This window comes from Hemitrygon akajei, chromosome 3 (assembly GCF_048418815.1).
Source record: "Hemitrygon akajei chromosome 3, sHemAka1.3, whole genome shotgun sequence".
Lineage (NCBI taxonomy): Eukaryota > Metazoa > Chordata > Chondrichthyes > Myliobatiformes > Dasyatidae > Hemitrygon > Hemitrygon akajei.
Window position 1 is genome coordinate 64,125,495 of NC_133126.1, and position 21,679 is coordinate 64,147,173.

The 21,679-nt window shown below is 40.5% G+C and overlaps 1 protein-coding gene and 1 long non-coding RNA gene across 6 annotated transcripts in view; one reads left to right on the plus strand and one right to left on the minus strand.

Moving 5' to 3' along the window:
• Positions 1-359: 359 nt before the first annotated feature.
• egln3 (egl-9 family hypoxia-inducible factor 3) overlaps positions 360-21,679 on the plus strand; it is a 45,289-nt gene continuing 23,969 nt past the window's right edge. Inside the window, exons 1-2 of one of the 4 annotated variants that reach the window (XR_012098251.1) lie at positions 360-1,710; positions 7,521-7,704. Coding sequence is in view for 2 of the 4 variants with exons in the window: in XM_073040031.1 (XP_072896132.1) it covers positions 361-1,710 (1,350 nt within the window). In the remaining 2 variants the exon portion in view is untranslated. Of the gene's footprint in view, positions 1,711-7,520; positions 7,705-9,507; positions 10,056-21,679 lie in introns of those variants that run through there. The other 3 variants (XR_012098252.1, XM_073040031.1, XM_073040032.1) reach the window with 3 other exon arrangements.
• On the minus strand, positions 1,720-9,501 carry LOC140725064 (uncharacterized). Of its 2 annotated transcripts, none has more exons than XR_012098254.1 (3): positions 9,186-9,501; positions 2,884-3,284; positions 1,720-2,393 (listed from the first exon to the last, which is right to left on the minus strand). It is a non-coding gene; the product is annotated as an uncharacterized lncRNA (long non-coding RNA). The 2 variants fall into 2 exon arrangements; XR_012098253.1 differs by having other exon boundaries at positions 2,880-3,284.

A 21,679-nucleotide genomic window follows, 5' to 3' on the forward strand; every position in this document is an offset into this window, starting at 1 on the left:
GGAAAGAACAATAATCAGTATTAGCTTTGCCAGTGACTCCCACGACTGGTACACGGATTTAATAAAGCGCAACTATTCGTTTCCGAAAATAAATTGGTCACATGTCCAAGAGTATAAATAAGAACAGCGTGGTGCAAATCCAACGCAGTAACATACTTTCTGATAAGTATAACGAAACTTTTATTTACCAATAACTCTGACAACTTCACGGACTTGTCTATAGCGGGATGGCAGAAATCGTTTTAAAGGTTCGAACCAATGGAAAATGTTCCGAAAGCGCGTGCACGTATTATAGAGCGAAGGTTGACTCGGCTATGTAATATGCTCAACTTTAGGACGAGTCATTGGGAATAGTTGAATATGATGACACGATTCGAGGAATGTAAAGAACAGCAACAGCAGCACGGTGGACGAGTGCAGGCGCGGCTGCAACCCGAGAACAGCTCGCGGCACCTCGACCGCTCCGAGCAGGAGGCGGCTGCGTGCACGCGCACCAGGTTCGAGGAAAAGCAGCCAGCGGAGGGTCGGGACTGTTTGAAAACCGACGCAAATCTATTTGACTTTGGCGTGTCGGACTCTATGCTCCCTTGGCTAGAAAAGGGAAACGGAACTGCACAATGCAAACGAGTAAGTGACACGGAGCCAGCGAGTTTACCGGAGACTTGTTATCATGCTTCTGAAGTGAAAAACATGGAAAATCAACCCGATATCGGAGCTGACGACGCGGACACTACGTGCCAACTGAGACAGGTCGCTGCGGAACCTTACGGCGGCACGAGCGGGATTCGAGAGCTCGAGCAAGGTGACAGCGCAGGCGGGTCGGTTATGGAACCTGATCGCGCGACTGAGCTCGAGCGGCGGGTTGTGCGACCCGGCGGCGCGAGCGGGCCGGTGGCGGGACGCTCGGGGGCTCCTGACGGTTCGGGAAGCTCCAGCGCCAAACTATTCAGTGAGCTTGGCAACTGCGAGGGCGAGAGCGCGCCCCCGACAAACTGGGATTGCACGGAACCACCACGCAAACGGCTGTGTTCCCAAGCACTCAACAAACACGCGGACATGTCGTTTGACACGTACAGCACGAACTCTCCACATGCCAGCACGGTTCGCAGTACTACACTGGTGCCAACCCAAATGCCAACAATGCACGGAGATTCTTCTTTGGACCCCATGAATAAACTTCTCAGTGACAGCTCACATAGTTTAGAAAATGACAAACTGGAAAGAGATGCAGATATTGCGGATGAAGTACCAAAATGCTCTAAGGAAATCTCGAATAACCAAGTAAAATGTGAATCACAGGTGGTATCTGATACCCTGAATAAACATCGTTGCCCTAAAACAGCAACCAATAAGAGAATCAGTTTATCCAGGCTGGTGTTAGAGCATATAGCACCTTGTATGAATCAGTACGGCTTATGCTTTGTAGATGACTTCCTGGGGCACAAAATTGGTGACAAAATATTACAAGAAGTCATTGCTCTTCATCAGAGTGGCAATTTTGAGGATGGAGCGCTGGCAGGTCAGAGTACCAATTCAGATAAAGAATTAACTGCTTCAACCAATAAAACAATTCGTGGCGACAAAATAATGTGGGTGCAGGGTACTGAGCCGGGCTGTGCATCTATAGGACAACTTCTACAGAGAATGGATAAACTTATATTGCATGCAGATGGGAAATTTGGGCACTACAAAATTAGAGGAAGACATAAGGTTAGTGGCTAAAATTATGTAATCCATCATGAAAGCATTGAATACATATTTTACAAAATTAACATGTTTGATTTCAATAACAATGTCATGATAGTGAAAAATTTGTTCTTTTGTATTAAGTGCTCTTTGAGAACTTTTAAAATACACTTATACCAACAATCCAATATTATCTAATAGTAAGAATTATTGGCTAAACTAGAAAATAGTACATGATAAAAGGAAACAAATTCATATACATGATTGAAAAGTTTTCTCAACATGTAGAAGGTTCACTGAACATTGACAGATATTAATTTGCTTTTAGTTGTAAATTTATGATTTTCAGGTTAAAATTTGCTCCATATGAATTAAAAAGGGTGGCAATTTGTATTCTCATTTTATCTCTGGACTTTGATCTGCTAATCCAGGAATAAAACATGGGCATAGATGGGAAGGACCACAATATTATTAAAGAAGTAGAAATTCTAGCTCTGAAAATCATTATATTGTATGAATTCTACATTTTTGAACAGCAGCTTATCTCCAGAGTAACAAGAATCAACATTGGAGCTGTGATGCAAAAGGTGGGAGGGTTCCATCATTAACCAAGTAAAAATGATGACACAAAAGCAAAATACTGTGAATGCTGGCAATCTAAAATAAAAATGGGAAATTCTGGAAATTCTCTGCATGTCAGGCAGTATCTGTGGAGAGAGAAAAACAATCAACATTTCAATGATCCTTCGTGAGCTGAAAAGTGACAAAAGATTGTTGTGAAGACCGAAGGAGACATGGTGAAAAGTTTGAGCAGGAACTGAGAATTGGGGGATGTAAACTCCCAGCATCAAGGTGTGAGAAAGAGTATTAGATGGGATGCAGCATGAATCAGGAAGAGAACAGTGGAATCATAAACTAAATGAGAGGGAAGATTATAACACTAGCTCACAAAGAAGAGAAAATCTGCAGATACTGGATTTCTCTTGCCATTAGTTATTTAGCTTGCCAACTATATCAAGAGATTCATAGAGGTATAGTCAGTGTTTGATACTGAGTTGTGTTTCTGGTCAAAGAGGTTAGTTTTAAGGAGTATTGTAAAGTTAGCGAATAAAATGAGGAAGAAAGGAATAAGGGAGATGGAATTCCAAAACCTAGACAGCCCAAGACAAGACTCTAATGGTGGGATTACTTACTTACTGTCCATTATACTGCTGGTGTTTACAGCAACAATGAACATCCTTCATCTCCGTCTGTCCTTGGCGGTGTTCAGGGCTTCCTTCATCGTGCCAGTAGCTTTCACTACTGTCAGTCATGCAAGTCCCAGGTGGAGACTCAGGAGTACCATCGCACACAGACATTGAAGGATTTTGCATTGCTGTTCCTGTTACAGTTTTGTTTGACCAGTCAGGGTTGTTAGCCCTGAGCTGAACCCCTAAACCTGAAGGACTGATGGACCACTCTTCATCTGGCCTCTACCTTTGGACTGGGTGACTCTATCAAGAGCCAAAGCATAAAGTGCTGACTCCAGCCAACATAACTCTGTGGGTCATTGAGCCTCCAAACCATGGCAAGGTTATGATCCTCTTGGAGGTCTAATGCTGGGATGAAGCAAAGGTAAATGGAGGTTAAGATATGGAGGAACCATAAATTTCAGAGCACTGTCTGATTTAAGAGCTTACACAATTTTATTTTATTTAGAGATACAGAACAGAACAGGCCCTTCAGGCCCTTTGAGTCATGCTGCCAGCAATTCACTGATTTAATCCTAGCCTAACCATGGGACAATTTACATTGACCAATTAACCCATTAACTGGTACGTCTTTGGGCTGTGGGAGGAAACCTGGGCACCCTGGGAAACACATGCATTCATGAAGAGGACGTACAAACCCCTTATCGACAACGTTGGAAATGAACTCCGAACTCCAACACCCAAATTGTAACAGTGTTGCACTAACCACTATGCTACTGTAGCGTGGCACAGATAGGATTATTCGGCTTGCCTGGTCTGTGTTGGCTTCCAGCAGAAAAAAGCCCATCAATCATAAGCCCTCTTTTAATTTCCCTGTAGATCTGCAATTTATTCTCTTTTATGTGCCCATGAACTGTCCTTCGATTTATTTGCCTCTTGGAAACACTAAGGGGGAATTTACAGTAGCTAATTAGCTCAACAATCCAAACCTCATTTGGTTGTGGAAGAAAAAAGATTGTGGTTTAAATGCACATGTGCACAGGGGGAACAATACATAGACAATGCTCGAGGTTGGGATCAAACACGGACAACGCTCGACGTCATTCAAGCTGTTAGGCAGCAGTGTCAACAACTGGGCCATAGTATTGTCCAAATGCAAGGTTGAGAAGTGATAAGGCTACAAGGCAGAAGCGAGATTTGATCAAAAAGATTGAAGATTTAAATCTGAGCTTTTGCCACTACCGATAAGATGGTGGCATGCTTAGTCGCAGCAGCCTCTCCAAGTCCAACAAATGGTGCAAATGTTTGTCTTAAACGTTTTTCTTGTGATTGCAAAACCCTTTTGGATATAGTTAATGCAAAATGCAGTAAGCCTGGTTCAATAGCTTATTGGCAAGACCAACGGCAGAGGAGCTGTGTTGTGTGAACCAGGCACTCATGTTGCGGCGTCATCTCTTGTAGCCACCCAGAGGAGGAGGAGGCACTGGAGACGAAGTGGGAGAGCACAGAGGCGTGGTGGGTGCTCTAAAATCTATGCTGAGTTGGGGGCTGGCCCCTACAGGCCGACTCTCCTATCAGTATTGCTCTCCAGTGTTCGCTCCCTGGAAGAAATACTGGATTGCCTTTGTCTGCAGCTGACCCCAACTGGAACTTGCTGTGTGCTTGTTCTTGCAGAAACATGGCTCCAAGATAACATCCCATGCACCACCAGTCTTCAGGCCATGCTACTCAGGGAATTGAGCTTCTGTGACTGTATGTGCTGTTGTAATTATTGATATGTGCTGCATGCTGTATGACTGTGTGCTACGTTTTGGATGTTGGCCCTGGAGGAACATTGTTTTGTTTAGCTGTATACAAAATGTATTGTTGAATGACAATTAAGCTTGAACTTGAACATCCTAAATGAGAACCATTGTTAAGTCAGCAAGCAAGGAAAAGGGTAAGCAGGACTAACAATGGAACTTTGCATGAACTGAAATTTTATGTAATCCTTAAGATAATAACACATAACATAAAACAGGGCAGCACATGAACATGACACAATGTCTGTGCCAAACACAATGCCGAATAAAGGGAGTTAGGAATTAACAGAGGCAGAGGCAGAGATGGAGATGGTGAAATTAGAGAGGTGGAGATAGACATCTTAGCTGATAGAAAGAAAAGGATGTAGATCTCAGTTTAGTGTCATATATTGTGTTGTTAACAATGATCTAAATACAGCATTTTGAAAGACATAGTGTAAGAGATAGTGGTTAGTCTGTTATCATCTTTATATGATTTCCAATAGATTGGAGGGTAGAAAATTTGCACTATTTAATAAGGAAGAGATAAAACATGGAACTGATGCCAGTGCTATAAAAATGCTACAATCTCTAATGAACAATACAATAGAAGCCTTGTAGAGAATACTAACATTGAACAAAGTCAGTATGAATTCACGAAAATAATGTATTTGACCAATATGCTGGAGGTGGTTGACGGTATGTCTTAAGGGTGAACCAGTGAATATGGTGCATTTAGACATTTATATAATCGTAGAGTCATACAGCATGGAACAGGCCTTTAACCCAACTTGTCCATGCCAACCAAGGAATCCAATCCAAGCTGGTCCCATCTGCCAGTGTCTGGCCCCCAACATTCTAAACTTTTCCAATATGGATTTTCAATCCATGCACCTGCTCAACTGTCTTTTAAAAGATAGTTATTGTACCTGCCTCAACCACTTTCTCTGGCAATTGATTCCACATAGATACCACCCTTTGTGTAAAAATGTTGCTCTTCAAGTTTCTCTTAATTAGTTTTCTGCTTACCTTAAAACCAGTTTTTGATACCCCAACTCCAGAAAAACAATTCACCCTATCTATGCCATTCATGATTTTATACACATCTATAAGATTACCTCTTGATCTCCAACACTCTAAGGAGTAAAGTCCTAGCCTGTTAACACTCTCCCAATAACTCAACTCCTGGCGGTATCCATGTTAATTCCTTTATGCACTCCTTCCTGTTTATACCAGGGTGACCACACTTGAACACAATATTCCAAGTGTGGCTTCACTAGTGTACTGTACTTTTGCACTGTGACCTTACAGCTTTTATGCACAATGCTCCGACTTATGAAGCCAGCTTGTCAAGAGCCTTCATCATCACCCTGTCTACCTGGACTTTAAATGAACCATGAAATTGTGCTCCTGACTAAGGTTCCTCTGTTTTACAACCCTATGGTCCTGCCCATTACTGTAAAAGTGCTATCTGGATTTGACTTTCCAAAATACAATATCTTGCCATTATCCAAATTGAACTCCAATTGATATTCCTCACCTCAATTACTTAACTGATTCAGATTCCTCTGTAATTTCTGATTATCTTCTTCATTGTCCGCTATACCACCTATTTGAGTGTCCCCTAAAAACATACTAATCGTGCCTTGTACATTCTTATTCAACAGATGACAAACATCAATAGGCCCAGCAATGACCCCTGAGGCATACCACTAGTCATGGGCCCTCAGTCTGAGAAAAAAAATCTTCTACCATCAAGCAACTTGTGTATCCAATTAGTCAGTTCTCCCTGGATTCCATGCGATCTAACTTTCATGGGCAGCCTACCATATGGAACCTTATGAAAGGCCTTACTGAAGAGTGTAAGAACCGTGTCTGCCACCTTGCCTTCATCAGCCTTCTTGGTCACCTCATCAAGATCTCAAGTTCATAAGACATGATCTCTCATGCACAAAACCATGCCTACTACTCCTGCCTTTCTAAATGTTTTATTTATTTTAACACTCAAATTCCTCGCCACAGCTTACCTAACATAGATGTTAGACTTACTGGCTTAATCCCCAGGGTTATCTTTGCCAGCTATGTTAAATAAAAGCACAGCATTCACTACCCTACAGTTCACCTGAAGACAACAATGATACAAATAAATCAGCCGGGGCTCCCATAATTTCTTCTCTAGCATCCCACAGTGTTTATAGATAACCAGGTCATGTCCTGGGAATTTGTCTGCTTTTATACCTTCCCTACTGTAATGCAAGACCATCCCATTTAATTTTACTAGTTCTGAAGCCTTCATGTCTTTCTCCACAGTAAAAACAGAAGAGAAATATTCATTAAGAACCTTGCCCTTCGGCAACTACACATAAAGGTGTCCTCTCTAGTCTTTAAGGGGTCCTGCTCCCTCTCCAGTTACTCTTTTTTTTCTTAAAAATTCTCACTAGATTTTCCTTCATCTTCTCTACAAAGTTACTGCACACTCCCTTTTTGTCTATTGTGACTTCCGTATCGAGTACACTTCTGCATCTCCTACACTGTTCCAGGGATTCACTTGATCCCAACTGCCTGCAGCTGACCCATACCTCCTTCTTTATCTTGCCTAGGCCTCAATATCCCACATGAGCCAGGGTTCCCTACTCATACCAGCCTTGCCTTGATTTGAATTGTTTTGATTAAACATAGCAGGTTTAACAACAAGGTTAAAGTGTATGGAATTGGGAGTAATTACACTAATATTGATATAATCAGGTAAAAAGGAAAAATCATCCACTTTGTGTCTATCGTGGTCCTGTAGAGATATTAGCTATTATTGATACATATCAATGATTCGGTTGAGAAAAATTAATGTCATAATTTCATTTTGCAGTAGACATTGTTTGCATGGAAAAGGAAGTAAAGAGGATTGGAGATGGGAGGTTGGCAACATAAGATAAACTGGGGGAATGGATGAGAACACAGCAGATGTGTGAAAAATGTGAAGTCATGTATTTTGATATACAAGAAGAAAACCAGAGCACTGAAAGCCAACATACAAATGAAACAAGCAATTTGTAAGTAAAAATAATGTTTGCCTTTCATATGAGATTTGAATAATGGAGAAAACATATATGGGCATTGCATATGGAGTTTTGGTATCCTTGCCCAAATTGACATAGAGGGAGTGCAGGAATGACTAGAGTATTTCTTGAGTGGCATGTTTGAGTAGACCAGGGCTGTTTTCTGTAGTTTAGAAGACTGAGTGGAGAGCTCATTGAAACTTAAGAAGTCCTCACAGGGCCTAACAAAATGAATGTAAGCAGGATGTTATCCTAGAAACAGAGGTTGTCGTTTAAGAATAATGTGCAAGCAAATTGGGACCACAATGAAGAAAAAATACCTAACTCAGGGTAGTTAATCTTAGGAGGTCTGAGTGTTGTAGACACTCCGTTGGAGTTCATTTTCAAAACAGAATTGATAGACTTCTGGATATTAAGGGAATCATGCAATATGCAGGAAAATTGTGCTGAGGTACCAGATCAACTCCTACTCCTTATATTCATATACTGTATATCTGTCACACCATATGGTGTGAATGTAACCTGAATCCATAAGATGTATGGAGGAGTCTCATTCTGTTCCACAATGGAGTGATTTTAGATGCTTTGTACCATATTTATACCAGATAAGAACTAGAACAGCAACTATTATTCCAGACAATTTCAAAGTGCATTATCAACTCAAGAATGATGCTCAGAGGAAAACTAATCAAGACCATGGTCATTTTGGATTATTTGAATGAAGGTAGATAAGGGAGGCATAAACATTGATCAGTTAATGTTTCTGTTAAACTTACAGCTTAAATGAAGTTAAGTAATGATCTTATGTTCTTCTATTACACACATCACATAAACAAAAAATACAATTTTTGAAAAGGTTACTAATGAATATTTCTCCTGTTTTTACCATTGAAAAAGACATGAAGCCTTCCAGAACTAGAAAATGATTTTGAGAAATATTAGTGCTTAAGTACATACATTATTAATGAAGCAAAATAACCTTTAACTAATAATTAACATACAGGAATATATTTGGTCAGCGAGTCCATTGTTTTCCAGATATGCCAGATCAGAGTCTTGTTCCCTAATTGGTCAAAAGTATGGTACTTTTAGTAAGTCATTCCGTTACAACAGAAACAAATTGGAATAGACCATTTGGCCCATAAGCTTGCTTTGTATTTGGGTAATTCTGAAAAGGCTTAATTAAATTAATAATTTGATTTCAAACGATCACATTAAAACTATAATGTGTTAAACAAACAAATGTATAAAACAATGTATAAAACTATAAACCATAATAAATATACTCAGCTAGTTAAACGCTCTGAATAGAGCAACTGATGTAACATTTCAAATTATGACAGCTTATGAGAACTTGAAAAAGTTATTCAAATGGGAAGGAAAAAAAGTTTCATGATGATGTGGAAAGCAAAAGTTAAACGATGAAATACATATTGCTGTAAAGTGAAATAAAACTTAAATGTTGCATCCTTCACCTTTCCGTGCCAGTCAGAATCACCAAGAAAAATGACATTAATATGGCGTGGTCGTTGAATAATTCGCTTATTATGATTGAAGAAATGACTAATATGGGGAATTTTGCGCCACTGGGAGACTGAATGGAGGGGGTATTGTTTTTTATCCACCTATCTGATTGCTGTGCAAATCTACGCGATATTGCCTACATGCTGCGCTCGGATTCCTCAATGGCGACGAGGGCTGGGCCTACCCACAAATGTTCCCGGCACCTCCCACTCGCACACTCAGCACGTCGCATCTAGTGAGTAATGGCACGTCCCCCGTTCTCTAGTTTGAAGCAGCCCAGTGCGCAGCTGCCTTTAATTCCGGCGTTGTGGGTGGGTAGATCGGTACCGAAGTACATGTTGTGAGAAGGTTTTTGCGACCTATCTGGCTGTGAGTAGGAAGCGGTTTATGTATTAACAAACATATCAGGTGGAATCCCCGGTCAAAAGTTTCTTCAAATTGGTGACACTTCCGACAAACAGCAAAAAGTACAGTATAGCAGGATGTTTTCAGACCTTGAGAAGCTAGCGAGAGAGTGTATCGTGCCTCGTTTAAATGAACATGGTTATTATTTCATTGACAACTTTTTGGGAAGTATGATCGGCGATTGTATTTTTGAAGAAGTACGAAATCTACATTTTGTTGGAGAGTTACGGGATGGACAGTTGGCTGGTCGGAGAACTAGTTTCTCCGAAAGACACCTGCGGGGTGACCAAATTGCATGGATCAGGGGCTCCAGAGACAATTGCAATGCAATCGGCTTCCTTCTTTCATCACTTGATAAACTTATAATGCTTTGTGGAGGGAAGTTGGGACATTATAACATAAAAGACAGATCTCAGGTAAGTTATCGCCATCATTTGGTATTAGGCGCGTTACACTTGATACGAATTTGCTTTACTTAGTTTGACTAAATTAATAAGTATAGGTTATATTATTGAATTGGGTCAAATGTATCGGGTACTATCAACAGATTTTTCAGCTCCAGCTTCAGAAGTTGAAATTTTGTGCCATCTCAGACTTTTTTATTTTCTGTAGATTTCTAAAGACTTTCAATTCAGTTTCTCTAATAATTGGCAGTGTTCTTTATTAGTTTATTTTGATAATTTAACAGTTTACTTTGAAATTTCTTGATTTTGAATTTTAGTTGAGAAGAATGTACCATATTACAGCATCATTTACTAAGTTAATGCTATTTTGCAAACAACTTAGTTGACGTGTATTGCTTCTAAAGCACAAAGTGTCTTTAGCATAATATTTCCAGATCGTGGTAATTGCTAGCTATTTCGTAGCTGCTGATTGGTTCAAAGTTTGTTGTATTCTGGTTTACTGGTTTAAATGATCGGGGGGTGGGGGGGGGGGGAAGATTCTGCTATTCTGCTTTATGAATGATTCCAAATATTAGTAGCTGAAGTTTAGGGCCTTCATCTGCCCAAGGACCAAATTTAATAATCATTGCCACGAGTTACACCACTCAATTGCACTTGCTTCTTTTAAGGCATTAAAAAAAATCTACCTACCTGACCAAGCCATTCTTATGTGACATGCTGTCATACTTTGTTCATACTTTAATGTTTATACAACATTAATTGTGCCATTTAAACAATGCTTGCAGTGCTTGTTCATTGTTATTGAATAGGTTAAGATTGTAGAAGGCAGTTGAGCCAATCTTATGATCTTTAAAGAACTGGACTTAAAATGCAACATTTGTTTGGATTGTCTTTGAAAATCACCTTTGATATCTGGTGAATTTGGATTAAACTGTATGTGGTACCTTGAGAGTAGAGTTGGGTGTGGTAGGTAGTTCTTCCATGAATGGCACAAAAACATCCTTTGATGTTGGAGGTGTTGATATAATTTTGGGTGGTTTTAGTATTGCTGAGTTCAAGGTGCAAAATCACGCAGTTACCAGCTTTAGTTTATCCAGGACTAATATCTGCAGTTCATTTTCAAGAAGGAAGTATGTTATGTTACCTGAACAGGATGTTCATTTGTTAGATATCTATGTACTGATAATGTTCATAGGACCCCTTTTGAATTGTGTAAACCCAGTTTTAAATTGCACTGGTCTTGCTCCTTCCATGATGATACTTTCAAGGCTGTAAGATGGCCACTTGAGGTCCTATTCATTGTTATAGAATACTACAGTACAGACAAAGGTCCTTCAGCCCATCTAGTCACTGCCAAACTATGAATTTGCTTCGTCCCATCGATATCCCATCAACCTGCACTGAGACCGTAGCCTTCATATTCCTCCCATTCATATACCTATCCTAAATCTCTTAAATATTGAAATTGAATCAACAGCTGTCATTTCTGCTGGCAGCTCGTACCACACTCTCACCACCCTCTGAGTGAAGAAATTTCTCCTCATGTTCCTCTTAAACGTTTCACCGTTCATCCTTAACCCATGACCTCTGGTTTTAGTGTCACCCAACCTCAGTGAAAAAAGTTGCTTGCATTTACCCTATCTATATCTCATAATGTTGTATAACTCTATCATTTTCCTATGCTCTAGGGAATAAAGTCCTAACCAATTGGACCTTTCCATATAACTCGAGTCTTCAGGTCCTGACAACATCCTTATAAATTTTCTCTGTACTCTTACAATCCTGTTGACATTTTTTTATGCAGGTAGATGACCAAAATTGCATACAATAGTCTAAATTGTGGGACCAGAGGGCATCCCAGAGCAAGTATTCAGGATGTGCACAGCACAACTGGCAGGTGTGTTTTCTGATATTTTTAATCTCTCCCTCTCCCAGTGAGTGTGCTGTCTTGCTTCAAATTATCCACCATTGTCCCTGTACCAAAAAAGACCAAGGTAACATGCCTGAATGACTTGCGTCCTGTCACACACACCTCAATAATAAGCAAATGCTTTGAGAGTCTGGTCAAGGACTACATCTGCAGCATGCTACCACCCAAACTGGACCCCCTACAGTTCGCCTACCGACACAACAGATCGATAGATGACGCAATAGCCACTGCTCTACATGTTGTCCTTACACATCTGGAGAAGCAGAATGCTTATGTGAGAATGTTGTTCTTGGACTACAGTTCAGCATTCAACACCATAATTCTGTCCAGGCTCGACAGGAAGCTCAAAGATCTTGGCCTTGACCCTGCCTTGTGCAGCTGGATCCTGAACTTCTTGTCAGATTGCCAGCAGGTGGTAAGTGTGGGCTCCCTCACCTCCACACTCTGACTCTCAGCACAGGAGCACCTGAAGGCTGTGTACTAAGTCCCCTCCTTTACTCCCTGTATACCCATGACTGTGTTACTATCCACGGCTCTAATCTAATTAAATTTGCTGACGACACTACATTGATTGGCCTAATCTTAAACACTAGGCCAATAGGTGGCCTACAGGGGAGAAGTCATTTCTGACACTGTGGTGTTAAGAAAACAACCTCTCCCTCAATGTCACAAAAACAAGGGAGCTGGTTGTGGATTACAGGAGGAATGGAGATGGGCTTACCCCTAGTGACATCAATGGACTTAGGCTTGAGAGGGTAAACAGCTTTAAGTTCCTCGGCATCCACATCACCGAGGACCTCAGTTGTTCTGTACACACCAGCTGTGTAGTGAAAAAGGCACAAGAACTGAGGGTATGATTGTGTTGTATGTCGAACTGTAATCAATAAACAGCAGCTTGACATAGGTATTGTTATTGTCTAGGTGATCCAAGGCCGAGTGGAAAGCCAGTAAAATTGCATCTGCTGATCTATTGTGGTGATAGGTAAATTACAGCAGGTCCAGGTCCTTACTTAGGCAGGAATTGATTCTTGCCATGACCAACTTCTCTAAACATCATACTAGATAATGAGTGCCACTGGGTGATTGTCATTGAGGCAGCTTACCCTGCTCTTCCTGGGCACTGGTACGACTATCGTCGCTTTGAAGCAGCTGGGAACCTCCGATTTCAGCAGTGAGATATTGAAGATGTCCTTGAACTCTCCTCCCAGTTGGTTGACACAGGTTTTCAGAGCCCTACCAGGTACACCAGGGTCTGATATCTTGCGAGGATTCACCCTCTTGTAAGATGTTCTGATGTCGGATTTTAAGATAGAGATCACAGGGTTACCAGATGCTGCTGGGATTTGCACAGCTGTAGTTATAGTATCCCTTTCAAAGTTTGCATAACAGGTGTTGAAGTCATCTGGGAGTGAAGTATCACTGATATTCATGATGCTGGGTTTCACTTTGTAGAAAGTAATGGCTTTGTACAAAGCCAGAGCTGACATGCATTCTGTCTCTAACCTCAATTGGAATTTCTTTTTTACTCTTAAATTAGCCTTCCATAGGTCTTACCTGTACTTTCTATATAGTTCTGGATCACTAGTTTTAAATGCCACAGATCTACCCCTCAGCAGACTACAATTCTCCTGGTTCATCCAGAGCTTTGTCTTGCATATATTTGGTATATTCTCCAAGTCACACACTCATCCACACAGATAGGTCTTGATGAAGTCAGTGACAACTCTGCCGTATTCATTCAGATTCGAAGATGAATACCTGAATGTTGGTCCAGTTCACTGACTGAGAACAACCCTGTAAGCGATTCTCCCCCTGCCTTGACCATACCTTCTCAGTGCTCATCCGTGCTGCAGTCTTTAGTCTCTGCCTATACGTTGGGATCAGAAGTACAGCCTGGCTATTGTACTTTCTAAAGTGTGGGTATTGGATGGTATGGTAAGGGTTCTTAATAATGGTATAACAGTGGTTAAGTATGGTTCCACTGGCGATGTGTTAGTGGTAGTTGACAGACTTCTTCAAGCTGGCTTGGTTGAAATTCCATGCAATGATAGGGAAAGCATCAGGATGCTTTTTTGTGCCTGCTGATTACAGTACTCAGCTCCTACAGTGCCTGATTGGTGTTGGTCTGAGGTGGAATATACACTACCAGGATGATGTTCGAAAATTCCCTTGGCAGATAAAATGGACAATGTTTGACCACTAGATGTTCCATATCTCGTGAGCAGGACTGAGGCAGAACCATTGTGTCTGTGCACCTCGGGAATGTTTGATAATTCCCATTGGAACTGCATGCAGAATCGCCACTTATTGGTGTTGCATGAATTAAGTCAACGGAGAAAAGTACTGGTAGATGTGAAGCAGCTTCTGTAACAAGATACAGCAGGCAACATAATGAGACACGTTTGGTTGAAAGTTCTCACTGGGCTTGATATTTTATGTGCTAAACATCAAAAGGACAATTCCGTATTTACGCTGCTTTCTTTGAAACTACACACAAACTTCACACTTCCTGATTTTCACCCACGCTACAGACATATAAATTAATTTTAATCAGCTTCATCTGGCCTGTGATTCACGGTTTTTGGGAACCTATTGTTCCCAAAATTTAATCTATAATTTACATTCAGATTTGAAGATTGGTGGCTGAGAAGTCAATTGCTAAATGTAGTAAACCCAAAATATATTCTAACTGGTGTTATTTTAAGATCTTAATGAATAAATAATAAAAATATATTGTGAAGGTGAGAGCAAGAATCAAAGTGGGATAAGATTATCATGTGCAGCCATTTGCCATCACTAGCAAAGGCATTTCCCACTAATTTATTTAAACTGGTGCATAAATTTGCTTCAGGACCAGATCTTGATTATGAAGTGAATCAGAGTTATCATACTTTCTCCAAGATAGATGAGCCAAAGAATTCAAAAAGGTCACGGTAGAATTTGTTGGTGACTATCTTGGTGGAAATATGTTATTTTATTCAAAATTCAATCATGGATTCTTCACAAAACACATGACTTATTCAAAATGACAGTCAAATCTACTTTTCATTTATCTGTGTAGTTCTTTCATATAGATTGTTACTTTCATTTTTTGATTTATTTTTAATAAGTGGATTATTTTCTGCCTTGAGTGTATTGCTTTAAATTCCAATTTTTAAATATATGATAGTATTCTCCAACGAACATATGAAATTGCAAAATAATATTGAGGAAGATTTTAATTCAATTCTACCATCTAAGCTAAGCATTGAAGTCCTACAAGGAAACAGTCTTTTTCAATTTTTTGATGGTGAGACATTTGACGTGGATAACTGCAGGCATACATTTAAGGTGAGAGAGGTAAGTAACTGTAGTAACATTATAGGCTGGGCCTGTATTGGGATTTTCCATGATACAAAGGGAGATCATCTGCACAAACGTCCAGAACTGAGTTAGAACAATACAGAGCAATAAACACACTGCTGGAGGAACTCATCAGATCAGGCAGCATCTATGGAAATGAACATAGTCAACATTTCTGGCCAAGACCTTCATGAGGACTGCAAAGGAAGGGGGAAGATGCCAGAATAAGAAGGTGCGGTGAGGGGAAAGAGGAAAAACTAGGTGATAGATGAAGCCAGGTGGTTGGGGGTGGGGGAATGAATTAAGAAGCTGGGAGGTGATAAGTAGAAATGGTAAAGGTCTGGAAAAGTAGGAATCTGATAGGAGAGGGGAGCAGATCATGGGAGAAAGGGAAGGAGGAGGGGCAGCTGGGTGAGATGGTATGCTGTTGAGAAGAGGCCAGAGTAGGGAAATAAAGAAGAGCAAAGGGGCAGGAGAAAACTATCAGAATTTGGAGACCTTGGTGTTCATGCCATCAGGTTGGATACTACCTAGAGAGAATATGAGGTGTAGTTCTTACAACTTGAGAGTAGCCTCATTGTGGCAGAAGAGGAGACTATGAACTGACATGTCAGAATGGGAATAGGAATTTAAATGGTTGGCCACAGAGAAATTCTGCTTTTTGCAGATGGAGCTGAGATGCTCGACAAAGCAGTCTCCCAATCTCCCTCTGTTGTGTGGGGGAAAAATAAATAAATTTGCCACATATCTCCTTTGTACTTGCCTCTCTCACCTTAAGTGCATATATTAAGATATTTTGATCCAGGGGGAAAAGTGACTGCTGACTAGCCTATCTATGCCTCTCATAACTTTATAAAGTTCTATTGGGTTACTCAGCTACTGCTGCTCAAGAGAAAACAAGCCTAGTTTGTCCAGACTTTCCTTGCAGCACATGCCCTCTATGTAAGCGGCTTTGTAGTAAATAACTTCCGTACCCCCTCCATAATCTCTACATCTTCTATAGAAGCACAATTGAAACCATCCTGACCAACGGCGCCATAGTATGGTATGCTAGCTGCACAGCTGCTGAGTGACAAAACCTGCATCGCGTGGTGAAGGCGTCCCAGCGAATTGTCAGGATGGAGCTCCCAGGACTGGACACCATCTATTCCAGCAGACTCAGGAGGAAAGCAATCAGCATAACCAGAGACACCACACATCCCGGACACTCCCTGCTTGACCCACTGCCGTCCAGCAAAAGGTTCAGGACACTAAAAGCCAGAACAAATAGACTGAGGAACAGCTTCTACCCCAGAGCTGCGGCCTCCATCACACCACTCCCACAGAAAAATGACTGAAACTGTGAGCACACACATGCGCACACAAGGACTCAAATACTTGCATTAATGGCACTTTGTGCATTACTGTGATATTCTGGTGCTGCTGCAAATTATTTTCTGCTACTTATCTATTTAATACTGTTTTTCTGTTACTGAAACATCACACACAAAATGCTGGTGGAACACAGCAGGCCAGGCAGCATCTATAAGGAGAAGCATTGTCGACGTTTTGGGCCGAGACCCTTCATCAGGACTAATCTTACCTTTCGGTTAGTCCTGACGAAGGGTCTTGGCCCGAAACATCGACAGTGCTTCTCCTTATAGATGCTGCCTGGCCTGCTGTGTTCCACCAGCATTTTGTGTGTGTTGTTTGAATTTCCAGCATCTGCAGATTTCCTTGTGTTTGTTTGTTCCATTACTGTCTTGTTTTTATCCACCGCTTTATTTAATTGCCTGAGAGGAAGCCAAACAGAGTTTCAATGTATCTATGTATAATGACAATAAAGATCATTCATTCATTCATCTTTCCTATAACAGGGCATCCAGAAATTAATGCAATACTTGAGGTTTAGCCTAACTAGAGGTTTATAAAGATACAACACAACATCCTGACTCTTGAATTTAGTACCCTGTCTAATAAATGTCATGCACTATCTTTATCACTCTGCTGACTTGTGTGGCTACTTTCAGGGGACTGTGGACTTGGACCCCAAGATTCCTCTATATAATCAGCACCTCAACCCCATTCTTCCTTCTCCCATAACCTTTGAAACTCTTACTAATAAAGAACCTATCAATCTCCACTTTAAACATACTCAATGACTTTCCCACCACATATTCATCACTCTCTGGCTAAAGAAATTCTTCCTCCTTTCTTTTCAAAAGCAATGATTACATCAGTTGTGTTTTGAGGCTGTACTCTCTGGTCCCATATTCCCCCACTATAGGAAACACACCCTCCACATCCACTCAATCTAGGCCTTTAAATATTCAATAGGTTTCTGTAAGATCCCCCTTCATTCTTCTAAACCTCTGTGAGTACAGGCCTAGAACAATCAAATGCTCCTCATAAGTTAACCCTTTCATTCTTGAGATCATTCCCACGAACCTTCACTGGACCAGATGTTAGCCTTGCTGGTCTATATATCTCAGTTTTTTGTTTGCATCCCTCTTTAAATAAAGGCGTAACATTTGCTACAGATGATATTGCAAATATCTCAGCTAGGGCTCCAAGAAATTCTTCTTGAAGTGATATAATGTACTTGTTTGGTAGTGATCACTTCTCTTACGTGGAGGTCTGTGATTTAGCATATTCCATATGAAATGTCACTTTTTGAGGATATCCTTGGCATTCCACGAATGACTCCCCTCCTCTGCTTGGGAAATTAAACAATCTTTAGCTGGTACATCTTTCTAGCAAGTTCTGTTGTTCTCTTGCATCACTTTCTCCTATAGGTATTCACGCTCAGTGGAGCTTTGGGTCTCATCGTACTCTACATATAACTACAAAATAAGAGGCCAGTCATTTAAAATTGAGATACAGGGTAACTTCTTCTCAGAGGGCAGTGAATGTCTGGAATTCTCTGCCCTGGATGAAAGCTGGATCGTTAGAAGTATTTAAAGTGGAGTTGGATAAACACTTAATAGATCACAGAATAGGAGAGTATGAAGAGGTGATGCAGAAGACAAGTTGATGTTAACATGGATCAGTCATTATAGTATTAAATGATACGAATATAATAGGAACAGAAGTAGGGTTCCTATTCTGTTCATTAGGCACCCATCTATATTGATCCCCTCTTCCTGGACCTGGTTCCTAGCCTTCTATGCCTAAGTGATTCTGTGCTTAACTTGCACTTCTTAAATGCTATTAGTGTCTTTGCTTTTATTACTTTCTCTGCTAGCACATTCTAGCTTCTCACCATTCACTGGGTGAAAAAAGACACTCTCCAATTTCCCCCCCAAAATCTTTTATCCTATACTCTGAATCTGCATCCTCTAGTTTGATTCACCTCTAACAAGGGAATACTTTTTTTGCAGTCAAACCTTCCTAAACCCCTCATAGTTTTGTATTTATAGAATATAGACCAGCACAGCACAGGAATAAGCCATCCAGTTCACAGTGTGCTGTCAAACCAGTTAAAAAGCAAATCAAAAGCTCCCAAACACTAATCCCTCCTACCTACATCACGTCCATGTCCCACCACCTTCCTTATATCCATGTGCCTATCCAAACATCTCCTGAAAGCCTCTTATGTATTTGTCTCTACCACTGTACCAGGCAGCGCATTCCAGGCATCCGCAACTTTGAATAAAAAAAAATTACCCTTCACATCCCCCCATGAACCTACCCCTCTCACCGTCAGTGCGTACCCCCTGGTAATAGACATTTCAACCCTGCGAACCCTGTCCGCTTCATCTATGCCTCTCATAATCTTGTAAACCTGTATCAGATCTCCCCTCAGCCTCTGGTGCTCCAGAGAAAACAACCTAAGTTTATCCAGTCTGTCGTGATAATATGTGCCTTCTCAACCAGGCAGCATCCTGCTAAATCTGTTCTGCACCCTCTCCAAAGCTTCAATATCCTTACTATTGGGGTGGGAGGAATCAGAATTGTACACAATACATCTGGAGGCAGCCTAACCAGAATTTTATAAAGTTGCAATATAACTTCTTGAACTTTGAACTCAATGCCTCCATAAGCCGCCTTAGCTGCTTAATCGTCCCAAGTAACCACTTTCAATGAACTATGAACTTGGCTCCCAAGATCTCTCTGCTCAGCAAAACTGTTAAGGATCTTTGCCCTTAATAGTGTACTGTTGCCTTCCAGTTGCCCTACTGTGATACACCTCACATTTATCTGGGTTAAGCTCCATCTACCATTTTTGTCTGTCTTTTATGAGGCTGAGTTGCTACCTTGAGACTCAACTCAGCATGGACAAAAATCTTGCAAACAGCTGGCCGGATTTGAACCCAGGACCACTCACCTTGAAGTCCAGTTCAGGTGCCACAACATCTCTGGCTAGCCATGAGTGTATGTGACCACTTTTTTTTAAGTTGACTCCATGTTCCCAGTACTAGATGAGAAAACATGTATGGTAGTTGTCTGCAGATGCCTGATGCAACCAAACCAGGATGTCCTTTCTAATTGGGTATCCAATACTTCTGAGTAATTATAACATTGTTCAAGGGGCTTTTATGCAAAATGCAGAGATGTGTGTCACTTGCAGGCTGAAGGGATTAATTTAATTTGTTGTCATGCCTGGTACAGCATTATGGAACAAGGGCCTGTCCCTCTGCTATACTATCCCATATTCTATCCATTCAAGAAGACATTGGTGCTTTTATTATGATAACTCAATTAGTAGTCGTTATAGACTGCAGTGCCTTTAACTGCTCTCAGAATCCTTCTGATGCTCTTTTAAATGTACTACATGCAAATTGATAATTAGGGTCCTTTGTTATAGGATACTACACACATACTTGTTATCCAAATCTATTTTGGTTTATGTCTGTGTTGCTGTTTGGGAAGTTTTGAGCAAAGGTACATGATGCAAGCTGTTGGTATCATTAAACACTGAAAGACCTTTGTTTTCCTCTTATTACTCAAATTATAGTAGAGAAGAAGAGCAAGAGAACTTGTAGGAGTGATTTGAGACCTTCATACAACCCTGAACAGAAAGTTAATTAAAACTATACTGGGAGAAGCAAATGTGCTGACAGATCATCAACTTGTACATAGTCTCTAACTTTCCAGTTCTGATACCCTTAATTATTCTGACTGGGATATACTATATAGGCCAGTTTTTCTTTGAGAATAATAAAGATGAACTTTAGGAATCCATGTACAATCTCTTAAGACGTATGCATTTTTAAAAGGAGATACCAGCATTTGGGTTATAATGGAAGAAGGATTGACTGGTGCATGCACCTAGCAGATAGAATCATATAAGCAATCAGTTTAGAAGAAGTCATTGTAAGTGGCAGTAAGTACATTTAAAGAAGGTACGGTTCTCTCATATTATCTCAATAAAAAACTAAATGATGAGATCATTAAGATTCCTGCAGTGTGTAAGATAATGGAGATAGTGTTTTCATGTCATCGTTGTTCCTGATTTGCCCTTATTGGTATCCTTCACACTTGATTTCAATAAATACCTCTGACCTGTTCCTATCTTTTTAAAGAAACATTTTCCCAGCTGGATAATCTAAAATGGATGTGAATATTATACAGTAAGGTATTTTAGCCAGTTTGGACAATAGAGCATTAAGTTGCGAGCAGAATGTATATCAAGGATGGTGTTAAATCTACTTAACATGTCTATTTTCTCTTAAACTTCAATCTTGTTTAATAATTTAAACATGATCAAAATCACACTGTCCTTGGAATATGTGATAGGTTAGTACTTGTACTGCAATTATATGGGAGATGCATGGGGCTATTTGTGATTTGGAGGGCATGTTTATAAGATTGCTATATTGTGTATGGTCTTGCACTTTGGTAGAAGAAATGAAAGGATTGAGTATTTTCTAAATGGAGAGAAATACAAACAATGGAGGCGCAAAGGGAATCCTTGTGCAGGATTCTCTAAAGGTTAATTTGCAGGTCGAGTCTGTGGTTAGGAAGCAAATGCGACATTAATATTCATTTCAAGAGGTCTAGAATATAAAAGCAAGGATATAATCTTGAGATTCTATAAAGCACTAGTGATACCTCACGGAGTATTGTGAGCAATTTTTGGGCTCCTTATCTTAGAAATTGGAGAGGGTTCAATTGAGGGTCATGAAAATGATTCCAGGGTTGAATGGCTTGTCATATGAAGAGTGTTTGATGCCTCTGGGCCTGTATTCACTAGAATTCAGAAGAATGAGGGGTGACCTCATTGAAAGTTATCGAATGGTGAAAGGCCTTCACAGAGTCGATGTGGAGAGGATGTTTCCTGTGATGGAAGAGTTTAAGACCAGAACCTCCAGAATAGAGGGGTGTCTTTTGGAACAGAGTTGAGGAGGAATTTCTTTAGCCAGAGAGTGGTAAATCTGTTTAA